Consider the following 20,530-nt stretch of genomic DNA (forward strand, 5'->3'; position numbering starts at 1 on the left):
GAGGTCTGCGCTCTCCGAGTGCTTTTCTAGTTGTACTGTAGTTTCAGGTGGGGATCTTTGTGCACCGCATGATTCGATTCAGAATTGATTCCCGATTCAACGCGATTCCCCTAATATAATAGTTAATACATCAAATATCATTATCATTTGTATTATAAAAAAACTTTAAAAACTGTTTTCAGGTTAAAAAAGTTATTTCTTGGATGCATGCATACGACTTACATGAGCAGTTGTTGGCCTAAAAACGCCTTTTTAAAAACGTTTTATTTTTATTTGAATCACAAAAATGTTTTAAAAAATGTATTTTAAAAAATCCCATAATGTTTGTTTCACTCTAGTTAATTAATTAATTATTATTAATATTATATTATTATTATTAATATTAATATATTAATAATTAAGTTAATTAAGTTAATTAATCTATTAAAAGAAAAACAACAACCCAAACTCCAACCCAATCCCAGTTTTACAATACTTATGACATAAATTTACAACGCAATTGAGAGGACATACAAATATTCTCATGACCTGTCATATAGGGTCAGGTCAGGTCTTGTTTTAGTTTTGTTATTGTTCTTCTGTACTTACCTTCTCGTTGCTAGGGGCGCTGAGTGTGCACACCGGCCTCTGTTTGGTGATAATCCCAATCAAGCCCCTTTATATGCCAGTCTCGGCGGCCATTCAGCGCAGGACCAATGTTCGCTTCACGTTCCCTTACTAGATGTCCGTGTGGCAAGTTAATTGTTTTGCTTCCTTGTATCATGCTACGCCAAGAGATTTAAGTGTTTGTGCTACGTACGCTTCACGTGTCTTGGCATTTTAGGCTCACAAACGCCTCACCGTGCCAATTCGTGACAAATACTAAAATAAAGGAAAACCCAAAATTAATAAAAATAACAGTATCAATAATAAAAATTAAAAAATCAATAATAGTTTCATTTTCATCCAAAAATAGATTAATAAAACATGCACCAAAAAATTTAGTATTAGTTATTTTCAACTGATTCTCGAAAATTATGATTCGATTTAGAATCGGATTAATGACAATCGCGATTTTTTTTAAGCACTCGTAGTAGACAGTTTGTTATCGTCAGGTCGCTGAAAATATGCTTGAAAAAAAAAAAAAAAAAAAAAAGCAGTGACTTACGTCCCCCATACAATACCAGCAAAAATACACGAATGACTTGACAATAAATCCAAATATCCTACCATCACGAAAAGCCCAACCGGCACCGGTACAGCAACATCAACGCCTATTCGATCGAACACATAAAACAAGACAACAATCTACCTGCCGGACATTTCGTTTCCTACGTGTTTGCTATCCAGTGCACGACTGAAGAAGCCGGGCGGGTACAATTAGCCTCTTGTGTCGCGCCCATGGCCGCCCCCCCTCCTGTCCGGTCCTGCCACATAGCTGAATAAATCCAGCCTCCATGTACGACAGGAGCCTGCTTGACACTCACTTCAGCCACCAACTTTCACCTTTACTACCTTCCGCCAGCCACCAGAAACAATAAAAAAACTAGCGACGAGAAGTATGTACGGGTAAGTGCATACAAAACATTGTAATTATGTAATACACATATAAATGCTATAGTTTAATGTGTTAAAAGTTCCACCTCAGTCGTGCCAGTCGAGTTGCCGACGTGCGTTCTATCTTTGACACACGAAGCTAAAGCTAACGCCGTTAGCCTCCGTCAGTAAAAACAACTTTTTAATAATTTTTTTTTTACCAGTAATACGTCACTATAGTGTGACTTTAATGCTAAATCACGCCAATTCCGACAAAATGTAACTTCGTTCATCTAATAATACTTCCGAAACATTAGTAACTGCGTCGACATGGGAGTTGTAGTTTGAACTGTCTCATCCATATTGCGAGTGGAAAAGTCGTGACACGCCTCATAGTTTCATAACCTGGGCTATTATTAGCAACATAAATTAGTAGATGTCATGAACGCAATATTGTGAAAATAGTTTAATAAAGTACACTTTTATAGTCCAGGTCGAGTTAACTGACTACATTTCCCATGATTCAACACGCCCCCAGCGCAGTAGCGCAGTGCTCGCGGCGCATGCGCGGCGGGGCTCAACAGATATGTTGGACAAAACAGCGGGTGATAAAATGGTAGGTACAATTCAAAATACCCAAACTCAATAAACATGCAAATTATGCGACGGGTTGCCATTCATAAGTCGTACGGTAGAGTCAGACAGTTGTTGTTTTACAAGTAGTACGTCACTATAATGTGACTTTAATGCTAAATCAAGCCAATTCCGACAAAATGTAACTTCGTTCATTTAATACTTCCGAAACATTAGTAACTGCGTCGACATGGGAGTTGTAGTTTTTACTGTCTCATCCATATTGCGAGTGGAAAAGTCGTGACATTCCTCGTAGTTTCATAACCTGGGCTATTATTAGCGACATATGTTCAGTAGATGTCATTAACGCAATATTGTGAAAATAGTTTAATAAAGTACACTTTTATAACCCGGGTCGAGCATGACTGACTACATTTCCCATGATTCAACACGCCACCCAGCGCAGTAGCGCAGTGCTCGCGGCGCATGCGCGGTGGGGCTCAACAGAAATGTTGGTACAGAACAGCGGGTGATAAAATGGTAGGTACAATTCAAAATACCAGAACAACTCAATAAACATGCAAATTATGCAACGGGTTGTTATTCATAAGTCGTACGGTAGAGTCAGACAGTTGTTGTTTTACAACTAATACGTCACTATAGTGTGACTTTAATGTTAAATTAAGCCAATCCAGACAAAATGTAACTTCGTTCATCTAATACTTCCGAAACATTAGTAACTGCGTCGACATGGGAGTTGTAGTTTTGACTGTCTCATCCATATTGCGAGTGGAAAAGTCGTGACATGCCTCATAGTTTCATAACCTGGGCTATTATTAGCCGCATATGTTCAGTAGATGTCATTAACGCAATATTGTGAAAATAGTTGAATAGAGTAGACTTTTATAATCCGGGTCGATCTTGACTGACTACATTTCCCATGATTCAACACGCCCCCCAGCACAGTAGCGCAGTGCTCGCGGCGCATGCGCGGCGCGGCTCAACAGATATGTTGGCCAAAACAGCGGGTGATAAAATGGTAGGTACAATTCAAAATACCCGAACAACTAAATAAACATGCCAAATAATGCGACGGGTTGCCATTCATAAATCGTACGGTAGACTCAGAGAGTTGGTAGCCTAGTGTCGGCCGCGTTCATTGTCAGAGTGGTGGGACGTGGAGAATATGATGGAAAGAGAAGGTCAGTAGTGTGGTGTATATTTGGATGTGGCACGTACCTCTCCCGTTTTGGGAAGCCGGCGGTCTCCCCGCCCCCGTGTCGCTGAGCCCGGTCAGGACACCGTGAGTCAAAGGATCTGGGATTACGCTGTGCAGACAAACACCGGCCTCGTCACGGTCAACGCGCTGTTCGATCCGCGGGTGGGTCAGGTCGGCACGTCTTGCAATGGACGATTGACATTGTTTTGATTTCATCAACACGTTTGCTTATGCGCACACTCTAGTGAGCATAGTAATTACCGCAAAGTACACGTGTTATTAAACACCAGTTTACTACTACCGAGAGGTATGAGTGTATCTAACACATTTTGGTATGTGTGTAAAATTGTAAAAAAAAAGATTTGCATGAAATTGATAAAAGACAATTCCGGTGATACAAGTATCATTCTCCTGTGATGAATATTAAGAAAGTTGTGGAGTTTTAAAACATAATTTCTGGTCAACTTCTTTAGTACGAAGTCCATCCATTTCCTACCGCTTGTCCCGGGGCTCAAGACCTTTTTGTTAGAAATGTCATAATTTTATTAATATCCATCCATCCATCCATTTTGTACCGCTTTTCCCTTTGGGGTCGTGGGGGGCTGTATTCGGGCGGAAGGCGGGGTACACCCAATTTATTTATTTTTGAAGTTGGTATCCTTAGAATGCTTGCTAAACAAAGAAACAGGAAAAAAAAAAGGTTACAGTGTATTTTTTAAATGAGCATTGCAAGTGACGGAAAGTTTGAGTAAACGTGGCTGGTCGGACTTGACTTGTGAGTCACTAAACAAACGGCCGGGCAATCTGTGTGCAAATGGATCATTTTAAAAGATATTTCTTAGGCGCACCAATAAATGTATCATTTATTTTAGGGGTTCTTAACCTTTTTGACCTGGGGGACCCACTTTTCCCACTACTAATATTCCCACTAGTAATCTTACTCTTGATTTTAATCATATTTGACAATTTTATCTAACCTACTTACAGTTTACAACCTTGTCAAATGACATGAAAACATGTGTTAATCACATAGATTATTTATTTAACACATACACTTTAGGGTTAGGTCAAGCTGATTAGAAAAATAAGTACTAACCAAATATATTGTGTAAGAAGACAGTTATGTTGTGCTAAAATAAACAAAATTAACAATGAATATGTTCTTAATTAAACTGTCAATGTACTTAATGTGCAAATGACAATACAGCTTCACCACTTCATTATCATTTTTGCACCGAAGAAACTTCTCTATAACTTTAACACCAGACTTCTTCTGTTTGTTTGATATTGTCATTACTGCCACAAGTGGTGGAAAAGTGTATTACAACTGATTGGTCAAAAGTCCCTCATGCGACTACAGGGCGCCATATTTGGGACCAACTCTGAAACCGAGTTGTCCATACTCTCTATGCACGGCTCTGAACAATGGGTCTGTGGTTAAGAAACACTGACTGATAATCTAATCAGGATTCTAATGAACATTTTACTCACCATAGATTTTTGCATTGGAGTTTTTGTAGAGTGAAAACTTGCCAAATTTTAGCAGAGCTTTGTGGCGAGAGTACTCATTCAATCCAAAAATTCGGATCTTCTGGATAAACTAGGACATGTGTTCTACGTCATGAGTATTGACGTGATAAAAACAACGCGAACACAGTTGAACTGTGAAAACAGTGGTCTGGACGCTACTCAAGAGTGACCACTGCGGAGATTCAGCCTGCGGCGAATACACACAAACCTACTTGACTTTGGGAATCGTTCCTCTGCATGTAGCTGTTACGGTCCATTGTGTGTGTCTTTTCTGGCAGCACAAGTTGAAGTCGTCGCAGAGAGACAAGGTACGGCAGTTCATGTCCTTCACACAGGCAGGGGAGAGGACAGCCGTGTACTGCCTGACACAGAATGACTGGAAACTAGAGGTAGCCACGGACAACTTCTTCCAGAATCCAGACCTGTACTATAAAGAATCCATGAAAACTTTAGCCGACCGCAAGAAGCTGGAGCAGCTCTACAACAGATATAAAGGTGAGTATTCGGAGTTGTTTTCTTTTTAACTAGTTTCATCCCTATCATCCTGTATTTTTTGCAGACCCCCAGGATGAGAATAAGATTGGTATAGACGGGATCCAACAGTTCTGTGACGACCTGACCCTGGACCCGGCAAGCATGAGCATACTGGTGGTAGCGTGGAAGTTCAGAGCGGCCACACAGTGCGAGTTCAGCAAGAAAGAGTTCCTGGATGGCATGACAGACCTTAGGTGAGAGCAGTAGTAAAATTTTCAACTTTGAATGTGAACAATGTGCCATAACCTACTGGGGCTGTCAAAAGTATACTCGCACGCAAAATATGCATCGATACCTGCTTTTTTTCAGTATCGTCAGTAGTAAGTACAACACTTTTTGCTCAGCGAGTTGCGTCAATTCTTGGTGTGTGAGCACTGAGTCAGCGCCAAAGAAGAACGCCTGTTGTCTTTAAAGAAATGACCCAATGTTTCCATATATTTACTTAATCGTGGAAGCCTGCCACAGATGTAAGGCTGGGTAGCGAATTCAGTACTTTTATAGGCACTGACCGAAATCCGTCGGTACTACCGGGTATCGATTCTCATAAAATCAAACAGTGCCATATTTCTACCTTTGTTGCACGTGACGTCACGTCCGGTTGCAGACTCAACAACGGCTCGTGTAAACAATCATTCAAGCAGCACTCAGGGCCGACTCAGCCAAAGGGCCGACTCAGCCAAGCTCCCTTTAAGAAATGTTGCAATTTTCAACACCAACAAAGCAAGTATGCTTGGTAGAAAACGTTTGAAAGTAAAGTAAGGATCCACTCTTCTGAAAACACCAATTTACATTGGAATTGCCATATACAGGCTACTATTAGCATTAGCGATTTTACATGGCGATTTCAACACCTCCAAATTTGAATGTTACAATCTAACAGCTGATGTGTAAAATGCACAATACCTACATTTAGAAACACTTTGTTGGGCGCAACCTAACGTAGTCAGACTCCTGGAAAAAACTACTTCCTAGCGAGACAGCATACTATATTGTAGATAACCTCTACAGTACTGCCATGTAATGTTTTGGGAAGTGCACGGTACCGGGAATTGGTACCGTTTCGGTTCAAATGTGAATGGTACCCAACCCTGCACAAATGTACAAATTATTGTAAAATAGCTGACTATTGTTTTTATGAGCATATTTCTAAGCACAGCATTGTTTATTTTGATATATTGGGAGGTTATAGAACACTGCATATGTTTTTGCGGAGCAATCTTAAATACTTGGCACTTTGAAACACTTTTCAATAAAGTAGTGAATTTAAAAGTACATGGGTTTATTTAGTAAAATTTTATTTTTGGTATTGATTAAGTATCGAGAATTGTAAAAATTCAAAGATTTTGGTATCGACGAATGAAAATCTGGTATTGTGACAACCCTAAACCCTGCCAACTTGAAAGGTTTGCTTTTTTTCTAAAATGTCACTATCATTGACTTTGCTATTGCTTTTAATCATTAGATTCCAGCGTTTGATATTTACAATAATGTCTCCTAGCTGTGACAGTCCTGACAAACTGAAGGCCATCCTTCCCAGACTAGAGCAGGAGCTGAAGGACACGGGGAAGTTTAAAGACTTTTATCAGTTTACCTTTAACTTTGCTAAGAATCCTGGACAGAAAGGTTTAGGTGAGCACAAATCCTCACGTTTTTATGATGGTGGTGTATTTATTTACTAATTATTTCCATGTCTCTGTGTGTGTTAGAGCTAGAGATGGCTGTGGCTTACTGGAATCTGGTACTGAGAGGTCGCTTCAAGTTTTTGGATCTCTGGAACCGGTTCCTGACAGTGAGTGGTGAAAGTTTTGACACTGCTAAAACTGAAATATCTGAAATCAAGGTATACAAAGAAGAACTTATTTTTTCTTAACAATACTTTTTTTTGTTGTTGCTATAATAAAATAAGCAAACTAGTCTATGTCAGGTGTGTCCGAACTTTTTCCAGCGATGGCTTCATATAGAAAAATTGAAGGATGCTGGATACTTTTTGTATAATAAAGATATTAAAACCAATACTATGTAGGTAGGAATGCAACAATTATCGGTGTCAATGATAAACCGTGATAAAACTTTTGACAGCACAGCGGAAACTCGATTTACAAACTTAATTGGTTCTCTATCATCAAGGTGTGTAAATAAAAAAAGTTTTTGTGTTGAAGCAAATGTTTCCATAAGAAGCAATGTAAACATGAATAATGTGTTCCAGCCTTGACAAAAGTCCATAGTTTAGTAAAAGTTCACTTTGAACACAATATAAAGCATGATACGGTTGTAGGGTGAGCCGATAAAACTATCTCAATATTTATTGCAAAAGATACGTAATCGATATCAATTTAAAACGTTCGATATTTACATATTTTTTGAGGGGTCGGAAGAAACCGTAAAAAAATGAAGCATGGTTAATTGCATGACCAAGGGCACTTACGGTCTCAAGTAAACAAGAAGTGGTCAGTGAGCAATAGGAGGGACATGCGAAACAGCCAATCACGTAACAGTATCAACTTTCATGTTTGGTTGCGCCATCTTTGCTGTCTCGGGAGTTGATGCTCGGCATGGACCGAGAAGAAAAAGTAAAAATGAGTGCTGCAGAGAGCGAAGACGTTGTGGATAAAACAGGAAAAGTCACCTCAACAGTATAGCAGTTTTGGGGATTTTTTTTAACACGGACCGTAGTCCTTCGCAGCTCTCATCTTTTCATTTCAACCCTATAATAACAAAAATTAACAAATGCTACTTTAAAATAATATTTTGGAGCAATAAAATTTAAATGATAATTGCTGCATAACATTAATTCATTTCTACTCTTAAATAAGAATAACAGACCAAATAAATGTTACACATTTATACCTTCCTGGCACTAAACCTGCAGAAAATAGTTATTCTCAGGTTTTTCTATGTGTGTACATTTTCACACTTTGCACATTAAGCATTTCTTACACATTCCTTATTTTTGCACACTCATTTTAGAAGGTTATTGTTAAATGTTCAGTTTGATTTTACAATTTAGTTTACATTGAGTGTTTTCCATGCTTGTGTTGACATTTTCTTTCCTTTCTGCCTTGATATTTGAGGGGATTATGATCAGAGGAAGGTTACATTTCAAATAAAAATGCTTACATTTAATATATTTTTCTCCTGCTCCTTATTTTCCATAGTTCATAAAAATATTAATAATCGATATCGATCAATATAAATAACTTATATCGTGATACAGTTTTCAGCCATATCGCCCAGCCCTATACAGTATTGCATGTCAAACACACAAAACAAGGAGTTAATGAATCCACTTTTTATTGAATAACAAAGCAAAATCTACAACACAAACTGAACTGTCCTCCTATTCAGCCACCCTTCCAACATGCACACACATCGTCACTAGCGCTGTGGTGCACTCACAGTTTAAAATCACAAAACGTTTTAACTTTAACAGCCAGGTAGTTACAATAATTAGGGAAAAAAATAAAGAGGCAGTGTCGACAATGCTGTGGATACTTGCTGAATGTCTCAAACCACACATCTCTTGTCCATTGCTTTCTTTGTACTAATATTGAGCTAGCAGAACTAAACAATGCTGTTAAAAAAAACCAAAACACCTAAAAGTAGCAAATAAACACTGTACATAACAACAGCGCTGCACTTTTGACTATCTGATCAAGTTCTTTTTTTAATTCATTAGTGTTCCTCCCCTTCTTTATCAAAGTGCTGGCACTCGAAACTTTCTTTGGCCCCAAGATGGATTATTTTGGAGTCCTACACAATAAAAATGACACAGAGACACGTGAAATTCTTTGTTACGGCGCTCTATCCCTCAAAATAATACTTGGGCAAACGGACTAGTTTGTTATGGGTAACGTTTGGCCGTACAAAAACCAGAGAAAAAATTTCACAAAAATTTTCAGTCGAAAACCAAATCGCACAATAAGCGCGGTACATGAACACCGATATACGACCACTGTATAATCTGCCCAAAAGAAGAAGACAATCTGACAAAATGCTTGGAAAGTATATGTTTAACCTTGATTTCAGATAGAAATAGAAAAAGTTCAGTTTTCCCAAATGTTTTTTGTTGCATGTGGAACCTTTTCTTTTTTTGTTTAGTTTTTCGCCAATCGTCTGGTTATTGTGCATTCAGGAACATCACAAGCGTTCCATCCCCAAAGACACGTGGAACCTTCTTCTTGACTTTGGCAATATGATAGCAGACGACATGTCCAACTATGATGAAGAAGGTGAGTAGATGAATTTGTTATTTAATATGCACAATGATTGTCTGACCACGTATACTGTAATCTTGTATTTTCCCACGTGAGACAATGGCTGGGCAATTTGGCAAAAAATGTATCACAATTAATTTTTTCACATCAACTTGATTAATATCACAATTTTTTATTTAGTTTTTAACGTGACAGTTTTAAAGCATCTTTACAAAAAAAATTAATAAACCAAATATTAGGTAAAAATTGTATTAACATACTGAGTTAATGTTTATATATTTAACTATTCAATTAACACAGTAAAATGTTCAACATTTTCATTAAACAGTAAAACAAATGTAAAAAAAACAAACCTAGGGCAATATAATAAGTTAACGCGATAAAAATTAGTTAACAAAAATTTCCTCAAACGGCACTATTTTTTATCGCACGATTAACGCGCGTCCTGTGTGACTGTAGTGGTGGAAAAGCAGCAGTGTTCCAGATGGTGAGTTACAGGAACAAAAAGAGAGCAGAAACAGACAAGAAAAATTAATTCGAATTAGTTTCGAAGCGAGACCAAAGTTATTTCCATCCACTGTTGCTGTGAGTTGAGAACTCGCCGAAGTTCCGAGCTGCAAGCAGCAGCGTTGCGAACTCCGCGTATTGTAAACAACTCTGAGCTTGGTTTTTTTCGACTTTTGAGTCGCTAGTTGCGTTTTTTGGGCTTGTTTTTTAACATGTGGTTGCTTATTTGGGCTTGCTTTTCTGTCCCCACGACAGACTGTTGCGTTAGGTAGTTTGTCTTTTTCTACAAGACATTTCGTGGTTATCACGCCCCTGGCACGGCTGCAAATAACGCATGTATATATATATATATATATATATATATATATATATATATATATATATATATATATATATATATATATATATATATATATATATATATATATATACCGGTACATATATATGTAGAAAATGTGTGTATGTATATATATATATATATATATATATATATATATATATATATGTAGAAAATGGATGGATATATATATAGATATAGATATATACACACATACAGTTTATATATTTATATATACACATATACACACACACGCATATATATATATATATATATATACATACATATATATATATATATATATACATATCTACACACACACACAGATGGAATATATATATTTTTTAATGTGTGTGTGTATATATATATATAAGGGACAAGCGGTAGAAAATGGGTGGATGGATGGATATATATACACACACACACACACTGAAAAATATATATATTCCATATGTATGTGTGTGTGTGTGTGTATATATATACATATATATATGTGTATATATATATATATATATATATATATATATATATATATATATATATATATATATATATATATATACACACACACACACACATGTATATATATATTTTTTGTTTATTTATATATATATATATATATATTTTTATATTTATATATGTATACGCCTATGTCTGCAACACTCAATTTGGGCTCATTAAATGAGCGCCACCAGTTTCATGTTCTGTGATTCAGTCAAACAATAACCCAACAGAGATAGATGGACATTAAGTTGACAGAAAAGACATCTCTGTCAAAAATTCAAACTTTGTGTACATATCTTATTGACAAACAGGAGATTATTATATAAGTAAAGAAGAGCAGGCAGCAGCTCCCACATTCTCATACTTTCTGTAACATCCTTGAAGAAATGTCAGCCGTTTTGATAAATGTCTCAACTATAATCTACGTGAAGGAGCCCACAATTGTTTTTATTGAAACGTTCACAATAATTCAGAGTTCCTTACGAGTAAAACTTACAATGTATTAAATCCATAAACTGCTATATGATTGAGTAGGTGGTTATTGTGATGTAGAGAAATTACATATTTTGACAAATGTTCTATATTTTGAAATGCAAATGTCGATGCTCCTCTTAAGCTCGTGTAATAAAGGTGTTTGTGAAATGTTTTTTGCTGCTAAAATAACCACATTAGACACACATAAAATGTTATATCACTACTGGTCCAACACTTCCTACAAAATAATGTTAAAAAAAAAAGCTGTTTAGTGGTTAATGTGAAAATAACTTTATAGGCTCCATATATCGGCTTCCTTAACAACGAATAATCGGCGTCGTCCCTGAAAAAAACATATCGGTCGATGTCAAGTTGATATGGTGACAGCTGATCACTATAAATAACCTGAAAAGTATCCCGATCATAGTATAATTGCCCAGTCCTACAGGACACTATTAAATCGCTAAAAAACTTTGTAGTAGCTAACACTTGTTATTCCTCTCTCCTCAGGAGCATGGCCGGTTCTCATAGACGACTTTGTGGATTTTGCACGACCGATCGTGATGGGCAAGAGTGGCATGACATAGTGTTTGACCCTCATGCTTTAACTGGACTTCTCTCTTAGTTTTTTCCTTTTTGCAAATGAGGATTTTTAAAAAAATATATATACGAATAAGCCAAAAAAAAAAGAGACTTCTTTGGTAGTCTTGTCCGCAGAGTCATTGAACGTCTCTGCGGACGGATGTTTTTATGTCGACATCAGGCGGACTTTTGGAAATGGTTACTTTGGAATCATTGGCACTAAAACGTCCGTCATCCTGCTGTGGACTCACTGACCAGATTGTTTTGCACAAGGAGGGGATTGTGGCGGGGGGCAGCAGCAGTTAGCGTCTTCCTTTTGCCAAGGAATGAAATCATGCATGTTTCTGTTGGTGCAATGAAGCAGTGCCATCCACTGTGCACTCGGTCTTCATTGTATGGAGCGTTCTGAGTTGGGTTCATGCAGAGTGTTTTGAGTTTGCTTTTATAAAACAATCAAAGAAAGAAATGGTGACGGAATAGGAACGAGATAAAGATCCAAGTCAATATTTTATAACGGGGGTGTCCAAACTTCTGCCACTGAGGGCCGCACACTAAAGAATCAAATCACGCGGCGGCCGTTTTGATACCTTTCATTTGCTAAACCATTGCAATATGTAGGTGCCAGCACGGTGGTACAGGGGTTAGTGCACGTGCCTCACAAGACAAAGGTCCTGAGTAGTTCAATCCTGGGATCAACTTCAGATTTATCCGTCAATTCTAAGTTTTTATTATTTTTTGTTTAATGCCTTTTTTTTTATTGCAAACACAAAAAACATGCAATATTATCCCTCCAAAACATTTCAAAGTGAAATATTTGATGTGAAGTAATTCAAGCCTTAAATAGGTCAATAATTCATAACATTGATTTTGATTTTTTTTTTTGAGCAATGACAGTTAAAAAATGGCCCCACTCATAAGTGCTAAAAATAACTCATACATTATTCTTTTTTTTTACTTTCAACGCTTATATCTCTAGATTAACTTCAGATTTATCCGTCAATTCTAAGTTTTTATTATTATTTTTGTTTGTTTAAATGCCTTTTTTTGGGGGGGCAAACACACAAAATATGCTATATTTCCCCCAAAAAATATTTCAAAGTGGAATATTTGATGTGAAGCAATGAACGTTTTAAAGAAAAAAATGTAAACATTGAAACTTTTCCGCCCTTTTATTCCACTTACTAGTATTTTTAGAATGTTCCGTTAAAAAGTGATCTGCGGGCCGCAGTTTGGACACCTCTGTTTTATCCTGAATGACAGTTGGACCTGAGAAAAGGTGCATTTTCCAGCTCTATCACCAGCAAAGGTACAGTAAAGTCCTGTATCTAACCGCGAGTGACCCGTTCATGGATCTCGTTTGCGCGTTTTAAATGCCTTTTTGGGTAAGTTCCTCCCGCTGAATAACGCATAACTGCACTGATTTCCACTTTTCTGTTATCTGTCGGGCTTTGATCACACTCTAAGCTGCTACGTTTGATGTCCATCAGTATTGTACATGTATGTTAGTTTACACTTTGACACGCGGAAAAGGTCACGCTCTGATATTTACGCCGCCACAGTGCATCAAAGCGGATTAGGAAGACTTTAGTCAGCCACCCGTTGCCCAAGTAAGCAATTGTTGTCTTCATTAATCAAGGTCGATTTAGGAACATTGTATAATCCCGCAGAGATGGTGAATGCTACAAAACTAGTACCACCCACGGTGGGCGACACCCATGTTTTACACCACAGGCCTGTTGGCGACGTTGCCCTCGTCTGAACACTCATGTCATTTGTTGTTCTTCCCACCGCATTCGATTCTTTAGAAGCAGCAAACTGGGAGACGCCCTGAAGAAAAAAGGGTTGATTTCGACTTGTCGTCAAGTCATCCTCCCAGTTGTTGATCCAAAGGCCAGCCTGGTCCTGAAGGCGTAGTTGTCAATAAAGCATGTGTGTCCGACGGATAAACAAGGTCAGTCCTGAGTTCATGCAAAAAGTTATGGGAAATATGTCACCCTGTTAATCAGCACAATACATGTGTCCACTCTGTTTCCCCGAATGTGTATTTCAAAAATACATTTATTACTGCCTGCATGGCAGGCCATGTCTGCTCGGTAACAGGTTGCATTCCTATTTGATGTCATCATCCTCAGGCTTTGTCTCCTCTTACTCCAGACTACGTTTGTGCCCACGTGCAAACTAATGACTCAAAATAAGGCGGGTATTTAGGTAAGAAGGTTAAAGGGGAAATGCACTTTTTTCGGTATTTTGCCTATTGTTCACAATCATTATGAGAGACAAAAACTCACGCCTTCAAAGCCTCGAAAACAACTTCAAAAGCCTCCATCAACTTTTTATATACACACTGCAAGTATATATATAATGTAGTAGCAGACACCTTCATACCAATATGTAATATGTACAATATACACACTGCAAGTATATACAGTATATATAATGTAGTAACAGACACTTTCATAACAATATGTAATATGTACAATATACACACTGCAAGTATTTATATAAAGTAGTAACAGACACCATCATAACAATATGTAATATGTACAATATACACACTGCAAGTATGTATGTATAATGTAGTAAAAGACACCTTCATAACAATATGTAATATGTACAATATACACACTGCAAGTATATATATAATGTAGTAACAGACACCTTCATAACAATATGTACAATATACACACTGAAAGTATATATATAATGTAGTAACAGACACCTTCATAACAATATGTAATATGTACAATATACACACTGCAAGTATATATATAATGTAGTAACAGACACCTTCATAACAATATATAATATGTACAATATACACACTGCAAGTATGTATATATAATGTAGTAACACACCTTCATAACAATATGTAACATGTACAATATACATACTGCAAGTATATATATATAATGTAGTAACAGACACCTTCATAACATTATGTAATATGTACAATATACACACTGCATGTATATATATAATGTAGTAACAGACACCTTCATAACAATATGTACAATATACACACTGCAAGTATATATAAAATGTAGTAACAGACACCTTCAAAACAATATGTAATATGTACAATATACACACTGCAAGTATATATACAGTATAATGTAGTAAGACATCTTCATAACAATATGTAATACGTACAATATACACACTGCAAGTATATATATAATGTAGTAACAGACACCTTCATAACAATATGTAATATGTACAATATACACACTGCAAGTATATATATAATGTAGTAACAGACACTTTCACAACAATATGTAATATGTACAATATACACACTGCAAGTGAATATATATAATGTAGTAACAGACACCTTCATAACAATATGTAATATGTACAATATACACTTTGCAAGTATATATAATGTAGTAACAGACTCCTTCATAACAATATGTAATATGTACAATATACACACTGCAAGTATATATATAATGTAGTAACAGACACCTTCATAACAATATGTAATATGTACAATATACACACTGCAAGTGAATATATATAATGTAGTAACAGACACCTTCATAACAATATGTAATATGTACAATATACACTCTGCAAGTATATATAATGTAGTAACAGACTCCTTCATAACAATATGTAATATGTACAATATACACACTGCAAGTATATATATATAATGTAGTAACAGACACCTTCATAACAATATGTAATATGTACAATATACACACTGTAAGTATATATATAATGTAGTAACAGACACCTTCATAACAATATGTAATATGTACAATATACACACTGTAAGTATATATATAATGTAGTAACAGACACCTTCATAACAATGCGTACAATATTTACTGTATTTTGGTCATTTAATGCACAGCCGGAACAAATTATTCGGAGCATTTATTTCCGTTTCCCTAGCAGCACGCTTCTGGCTACAAATGTGTGTTTCTACTTCCGGAAACAAAAGCGAGTGTTTTCTAATCACGGCAGAATCGATAACAGGCAACAGAGACGACTATTTTTGGACAAATGAGGATTCACAACTTTATCTTTTTGAAGCTGAATATAGGGAGGATGAACTACTGCTTACAGAAGCGAGCACGAAAGAAGGGTGAGGCGTCGGAGCAGACTAAAGCCGAGAGAGTGAGGTGAAAGTGACTTTGCCGCAGTAAATGTGGAATTTGAAGCCAAGCTATTTTGACATAAATGGAGTGCTTACCCAAATAAACCGGAAAAAAATGGACCAAACGTACAACTATTCGAGTGAACCACTTTAAACTGATCATGATACACACAGCACGTCATGCGTGTTATCACAAGTACAGTACATACGCTGTTTGGCTAGCTGTGTACAAAGAAAACATGAAATATTACTTTACAGATACTGTAAGATGATTGTTCACGTTTTTCACTCAGTACAGATTGGTGTTCTATCACATTGTGTCGTGCATTACCAACCCAAACACGTTTCGTGTTGTAGAAGCTAGCTTAACACTTTCCGTAGCTAGCTTTTACGGCTAATACCGAACCATGCCCAATGTGTTACTACGCTACAAAAAGAGTTCCTCAGTGTTCACTCTTACAATAACAATGTTGCTACAGCTTGGTTATTATACAGGTACAAAGAAGTATTGTTGATGGTTTTTGAATGCATTTTTAAGGTGATTTAGAGGTAGAATTGATTGCGCCAATTAGCTCCATTGCTAGCCACCTAGAACGAGCCAATGTTTATGGTAGAATGCAAAAAGAACCAAAAACTTGTCTTCTTGTCTCTTATAATGATTGTGAACGATAAGCAAAATTCTAAAAAATAAAGTGCAGTTCCCCTTTTAAATAGGGGTGTCCTGATACAACTTTCTTTTAAACTTCTGACACTACTGATATTGGAGCCTTGAGCATAAATCGATTCTGATATCAGCAGGAATAATAGTACATACTTGTATTGTTTTGTAGTGTGGGGTCTTAGAAACAACTTGATGGAGTGGTAGGCATGAAAAACACGAACCTATTTATTGTTAACCGACTGGAATGGACTTATGCTGTCATTAAAGGGGTCATTTTATGATTTTTTCTACATTTAAAACACTTCCCAGTGGTCTACATAACATGTAATGGTGGTTCTTTGATCAAACTGTTGCATAAATGATGTTTTACAGAACATTTCCAAGCCGCTTTCTGACAGAATGCGCTGTTATTTACGTGCCTCCACTTCGACAACATCTTCCCCCAGTCAGACATGTTGTAGTTTTTAGCGCTTCCATAGCGAGTAGGGATGATGTTTGATAAGAAATTATCGAGTTCGAGCCCATTATCGAATCCTCTTATCGAACCGATTCCTTATCGATTCTCTTATCGAATCCAAATAGGTTGCTGTATATGGAAAAAAACACAATATTTGGTTTAACAAAAGCTCACTTTTATTTTATAAGAAAGAAAAAAAAATTAAATAAATATTGACTGTTACCCCCCTAAAAAAAATTTAAAAAATAAATATTGACTGTTGTTACCCAAAGTATATTAAGTGGGATTTTTCAGAAAAACAAATACATACAGTAACACAAAAACAACCTGTCTCTGTGATCACTATAGGCGTGTAAATAATAATATAGTGTTAAATAAAATCAGTCCCTTGGGCACAAAACTGAAAATAATACAGCTCTCCAAAAAGTGCACTTCTGCTGCTATTGGAACATACTAACTACACACACAGGCAGACAGCTAACAAACAATCCAAGACATCTAATAAAGTTCCAAAGCAGATGAATCCATTTAGGCTCTTTATTGTTGTTGATCTTGCTTTCTTTTCCTATCTTTACTTTTGTCTTGCACTGGACTGTGTTTGTTTTTTTTAAACTGAAATACACATAATGACAAATGTATAAGCTATGTGATTCAATTAACATACTGAAATGTAATACACAATATGTAAATATTAGCTTCACACAAATATACAGTACTATCATCAAACAACAAATACTTCTAAATGTTTAAACTATTTCGATGGTGGAAATACACGACTGGCAGCCATTTTAAGTCCTCAAAACATCCATTGAAACAGTGCACAAAAATCGTTTTTCAATAAACATCTTAGAATCAAATTGAACCACTTTCCACCTTAATATTGAGTTACATAAACAAGTTAAACAGTTTACTTACAGACTTATCTTTTCCATGGCTTGTAAGAGCTAACACAACTTGTCTACTTCTCAATTGTCTCATGAACTGAACAGACGTCGCCAACCCGGAAGTGCCCAAACTAATGATGCGTAGTATTTTCATATCGCCACAAGGTGTCAGTAAGAGTCTACAGTCAAATGGGCTTAACATTGCCCACAGGGCATTTCCTGTGGGAAGGGATTCGTTCCCAGGGATTCGAATAAAGAACCAACTCTTTTTCTTTACTATAGTGGCCTCGATAACGGGAACCGGTTCTCAAAAAGGGATTTGAGTCCATGGAATCGGTTCTTTTCTTATCGAACAACCAGGAGAACCGGTTTCGAACACCATCCCTAATAGCGAGTATACCGAGAAAATAAGTTCCAACTACAGGCTACTTTGTATTAGAAATGGCAACAGCGGAGGATGCATGTGCATGTACGAGCCAGTCTGCCCCACAACAAGAGGATAGAGGAAAAAGGAACTTATTGACTATGTGCGGACTACAATGGCGGACTCGCGCAAAAGACTTGGGATGAATTTATACCATGTATAGATAATCCACTGATGTCACAGTTAGGGCAAATTCAAACTGTCTCATTTGAAGGAAGGTAAGATTGTTTTATAAAAATCTTGGCTATTCGTCCATGGTTTGATTTCAAATGTATGCAGATCCCAAATACACAAAACCAGGTACCAGTAGGTAAGAAAAGTTGTTTTTGCATAATAAGTCACCTTTAAGTTAAAGTGGAGTGGACGCCTAGTGGTCACAATAATTCACTAGTTAAGATCAGTAAAATTGAATGATGCGGACACGTTTGTTACTGGATACTTTCTAATACGCTTCTGTTTTTTCTATTTTATTGACAAAAGAGCTGTTTTATACTGTTATTTATTATTTTATTTTTTTAAAGTTTATTAAAAAAGGGAGAATACGTATTAACGAACATTTGACATGTAATTATGTGAGATTATAGCCAATGGCTAATGTTCATCTCCAGTCCCTGGGCAAAATGTAATCAGAGTACACTGATTAATAATAATTAAAAAGTAAAATACCAAGTTTTAAATGTAAAAAGTGCTGTTGTAGACACAAATTGACATGAATATGTAAAACATTTGATCAAATACAATGAAGGACACTTATTACGAGGTGTGTCCCGGTCCAATACTAGCAACAATATACTGTAAGTGTTGGATTATCTTTGGGCACCGTACGATTCGATTCTTCTGGGTAACGAGTCGATTCAAAATCAATACTTTTTTTAAAACATTGGGTGCCAGTCCTATGATTAACTACGTTCCTCCATAAAATAGATAAACAGTTTAAAAAAATGTTTAAATCGATTTTTGCAATTTTTTTAATCGATTAAAAATTGTTACAAATAAGAATTGCGATTAACTCAAAAATGTTATTTTTTCACACCCTTATTGGATTATATCAGATTGTATTGAATTCTCCAATATAAGCTTTGATTCAAGCAGTCCTACTTGTGCAAAGCTGGCAGCAATTTAACATCTAAATGTCCTCCAATAAGCACACAAGGTTGGTCTTTTTGTCTATTTTACTCCAAAGGTAGACATGGTAGGAGCTAGCAACAGCTAAGCACACAATAGCACACAAGCTAGATGTACGTAATATTCATTGAACAATATAGCCATGTAAAACAGCACATTTGTCAATATAAACAAATATCAAATAATTATAGTTGCATATTAGTTACGCATACAAAAGTCGCCAATGCAGAAGCGTATTACAAAGTATCCAGTAACAAACGTGTCCGCATCACAAGCATCAAATTATCGGGGCCAAAAATCAATGACCAATTTACTTCAACTTTAAAGACAGTATAAGTCCATTCTAGACACTTTATAGAAATAGCTTTGTTTTTGTCATACCTACCATTTTTCTCTGACAAATTTCACTTGATCGAACCTTTTCTAACATTCCACACTACAAAATAGTAAAAGTATGTACTATGCTTTGCGCTGATAGCTCAATATCGGTATCGTATCAGAAGTGGAAAAGTTGTTTCATGACATCCCTAGTTATTACCTAGAGTATGTCTAGCTGGTGTGTGGCTGCGAGCGCCTAGTAGCCTTTAGCCTAGCATGTTTACCTCTTGTAAATGACTTTAGTAAAATAGAAGCATTTGTGTGTTTATTGGAGGACATTTAGATGTCAACTGTCCAGCTTTGCACAAGCAGGACTGATTGTGTCAGAGATTATATCTGGGATTTTTACAATCCCTGGAAAAAATGGTGAATCACCGGGCTTGGAAGATGTTCATTTAGTTGTTTAATTTTGTAGAAAAAAAGAAGATAATAGACATTAGACAAAACTATAATAATTTCAAATGGCAACTTTCTGGCTTAAAAAAAAACACCAAGAAAATAAATGGT

The 20,530-nt window shown here is 36.4% G+C and overlaps 2 protein-coding genes across 10 annotated transcripts in view; one reads left to right on the plus strand and one right to left on the minus strand.

Moving 5' to 3' along the window:
* tmco3 (transmembrane and coiled-coil domains 3) overlaps nucleotides 1-1,909 on the minus strand; it is a 44,084-nt gene extending 42,175 nt beyond the window's left edge. For 2 of the 3 annotated variants that reach the window (XM_062035561.1, XM_062035545.1), the window contains exon 1: nucleotides 589-1,909. The gene's annotated coding sequence lies outside the window, so the exon portion shown is untranslated. The remainder of the gene's footprint in view (nucleotides 1-588) is intronic. The other variant, XM_062035551.1, reaches the window with a different exon arrangement.
* On the plus strand, nucleotides 1,339-14,730 carry dcun1d2b (DCN1, defective in cullin neddylation 1, domain containing 2b). 7 transcript variants are annotated; one of them, XM_062035638.1, is made up of 7 exons: nucleotides 1,339-1,548; nucleotides 5,116-5,332; nucleotides 5,397-5,565; nucleotides 6,870-7,000; nucleotides 7,078-7,160; nucleotides 9,504-9,600; nucleotides 11,918-14,726. In XM_062035638.1, exons 2-7 carry the CDS (start codon nucleotides 5,158-5,160, stop codon nucleotides 11,992-11,994), a joined length of 732 nt encoding a protein of 243 aa, XP_061891622.1. In that variant the 5' UTR covers nucleotides 1,339-1,548; nucleotides 5,116-5,157; the 3' UTR covers nucleotides 11,995-14,726. The 7 variants fall into 7 exon arrangements, with proteins under 7 accessions (XP_061891622.1, XP_061891593.1, XP_061891613.1 ...); XM_062035609.1 differs by lacking the exon at nucleotides 1,339-1,548 and adding an exon at nucleotides 1,993-2,131 and having other exon boundaries at nucleotides 11,918-14,725; XM_062035629.1 differs by lacking the exon at nucleotides 1,339-1,548 and adding an exon at nucleotides 2,573-2,628 and having other exon boundaries at nucleotides 9,470-9,600; nucleotides 11,918-14,730.
* The last annotated feature ends 5,800 nt before the right edge of the window (nucleotides 14,731-20,530 follow it).

This window comes from Entelurus aequoreus, linkage group LG02 (genome assembly GCF_033978785.1).
Source record: "Entelurus aequoreus isolate RoL-2023_Sb linkage group LG02, RoL_Eaeq_v1.1, whole genome shotgun sequence".
NCBI lineage: Eukaryota > Metazoa > Chordata > Actinopteri > Syngnathiformes > Syngnathidae > Entelurus > Entelurus aequoreus.

Coding starts and splice junctions, on each gene's coding strand:
- dcun1d2b (XM_062035599.1), top strand. CDS start 2,575: ATGCGCGGTGGGGCTCAACAGAAATGTTGGTACAGAACAGCGGGTGAT. Junction 5,333..5,396: donor GCTCTACAACAGATATAAAG/GTGAGTATTCGG, acceptor TATTTTTTGCAG/ACCCCCAGGATGAGAATAAG. Junction 7,001..7,077: donor TCCTGGACAGAAAGGTTTAG/GTGAGCACAAAT, acceptor TGTGTGTGTTAG/AGCTAGAGATGGCTGTGGCT.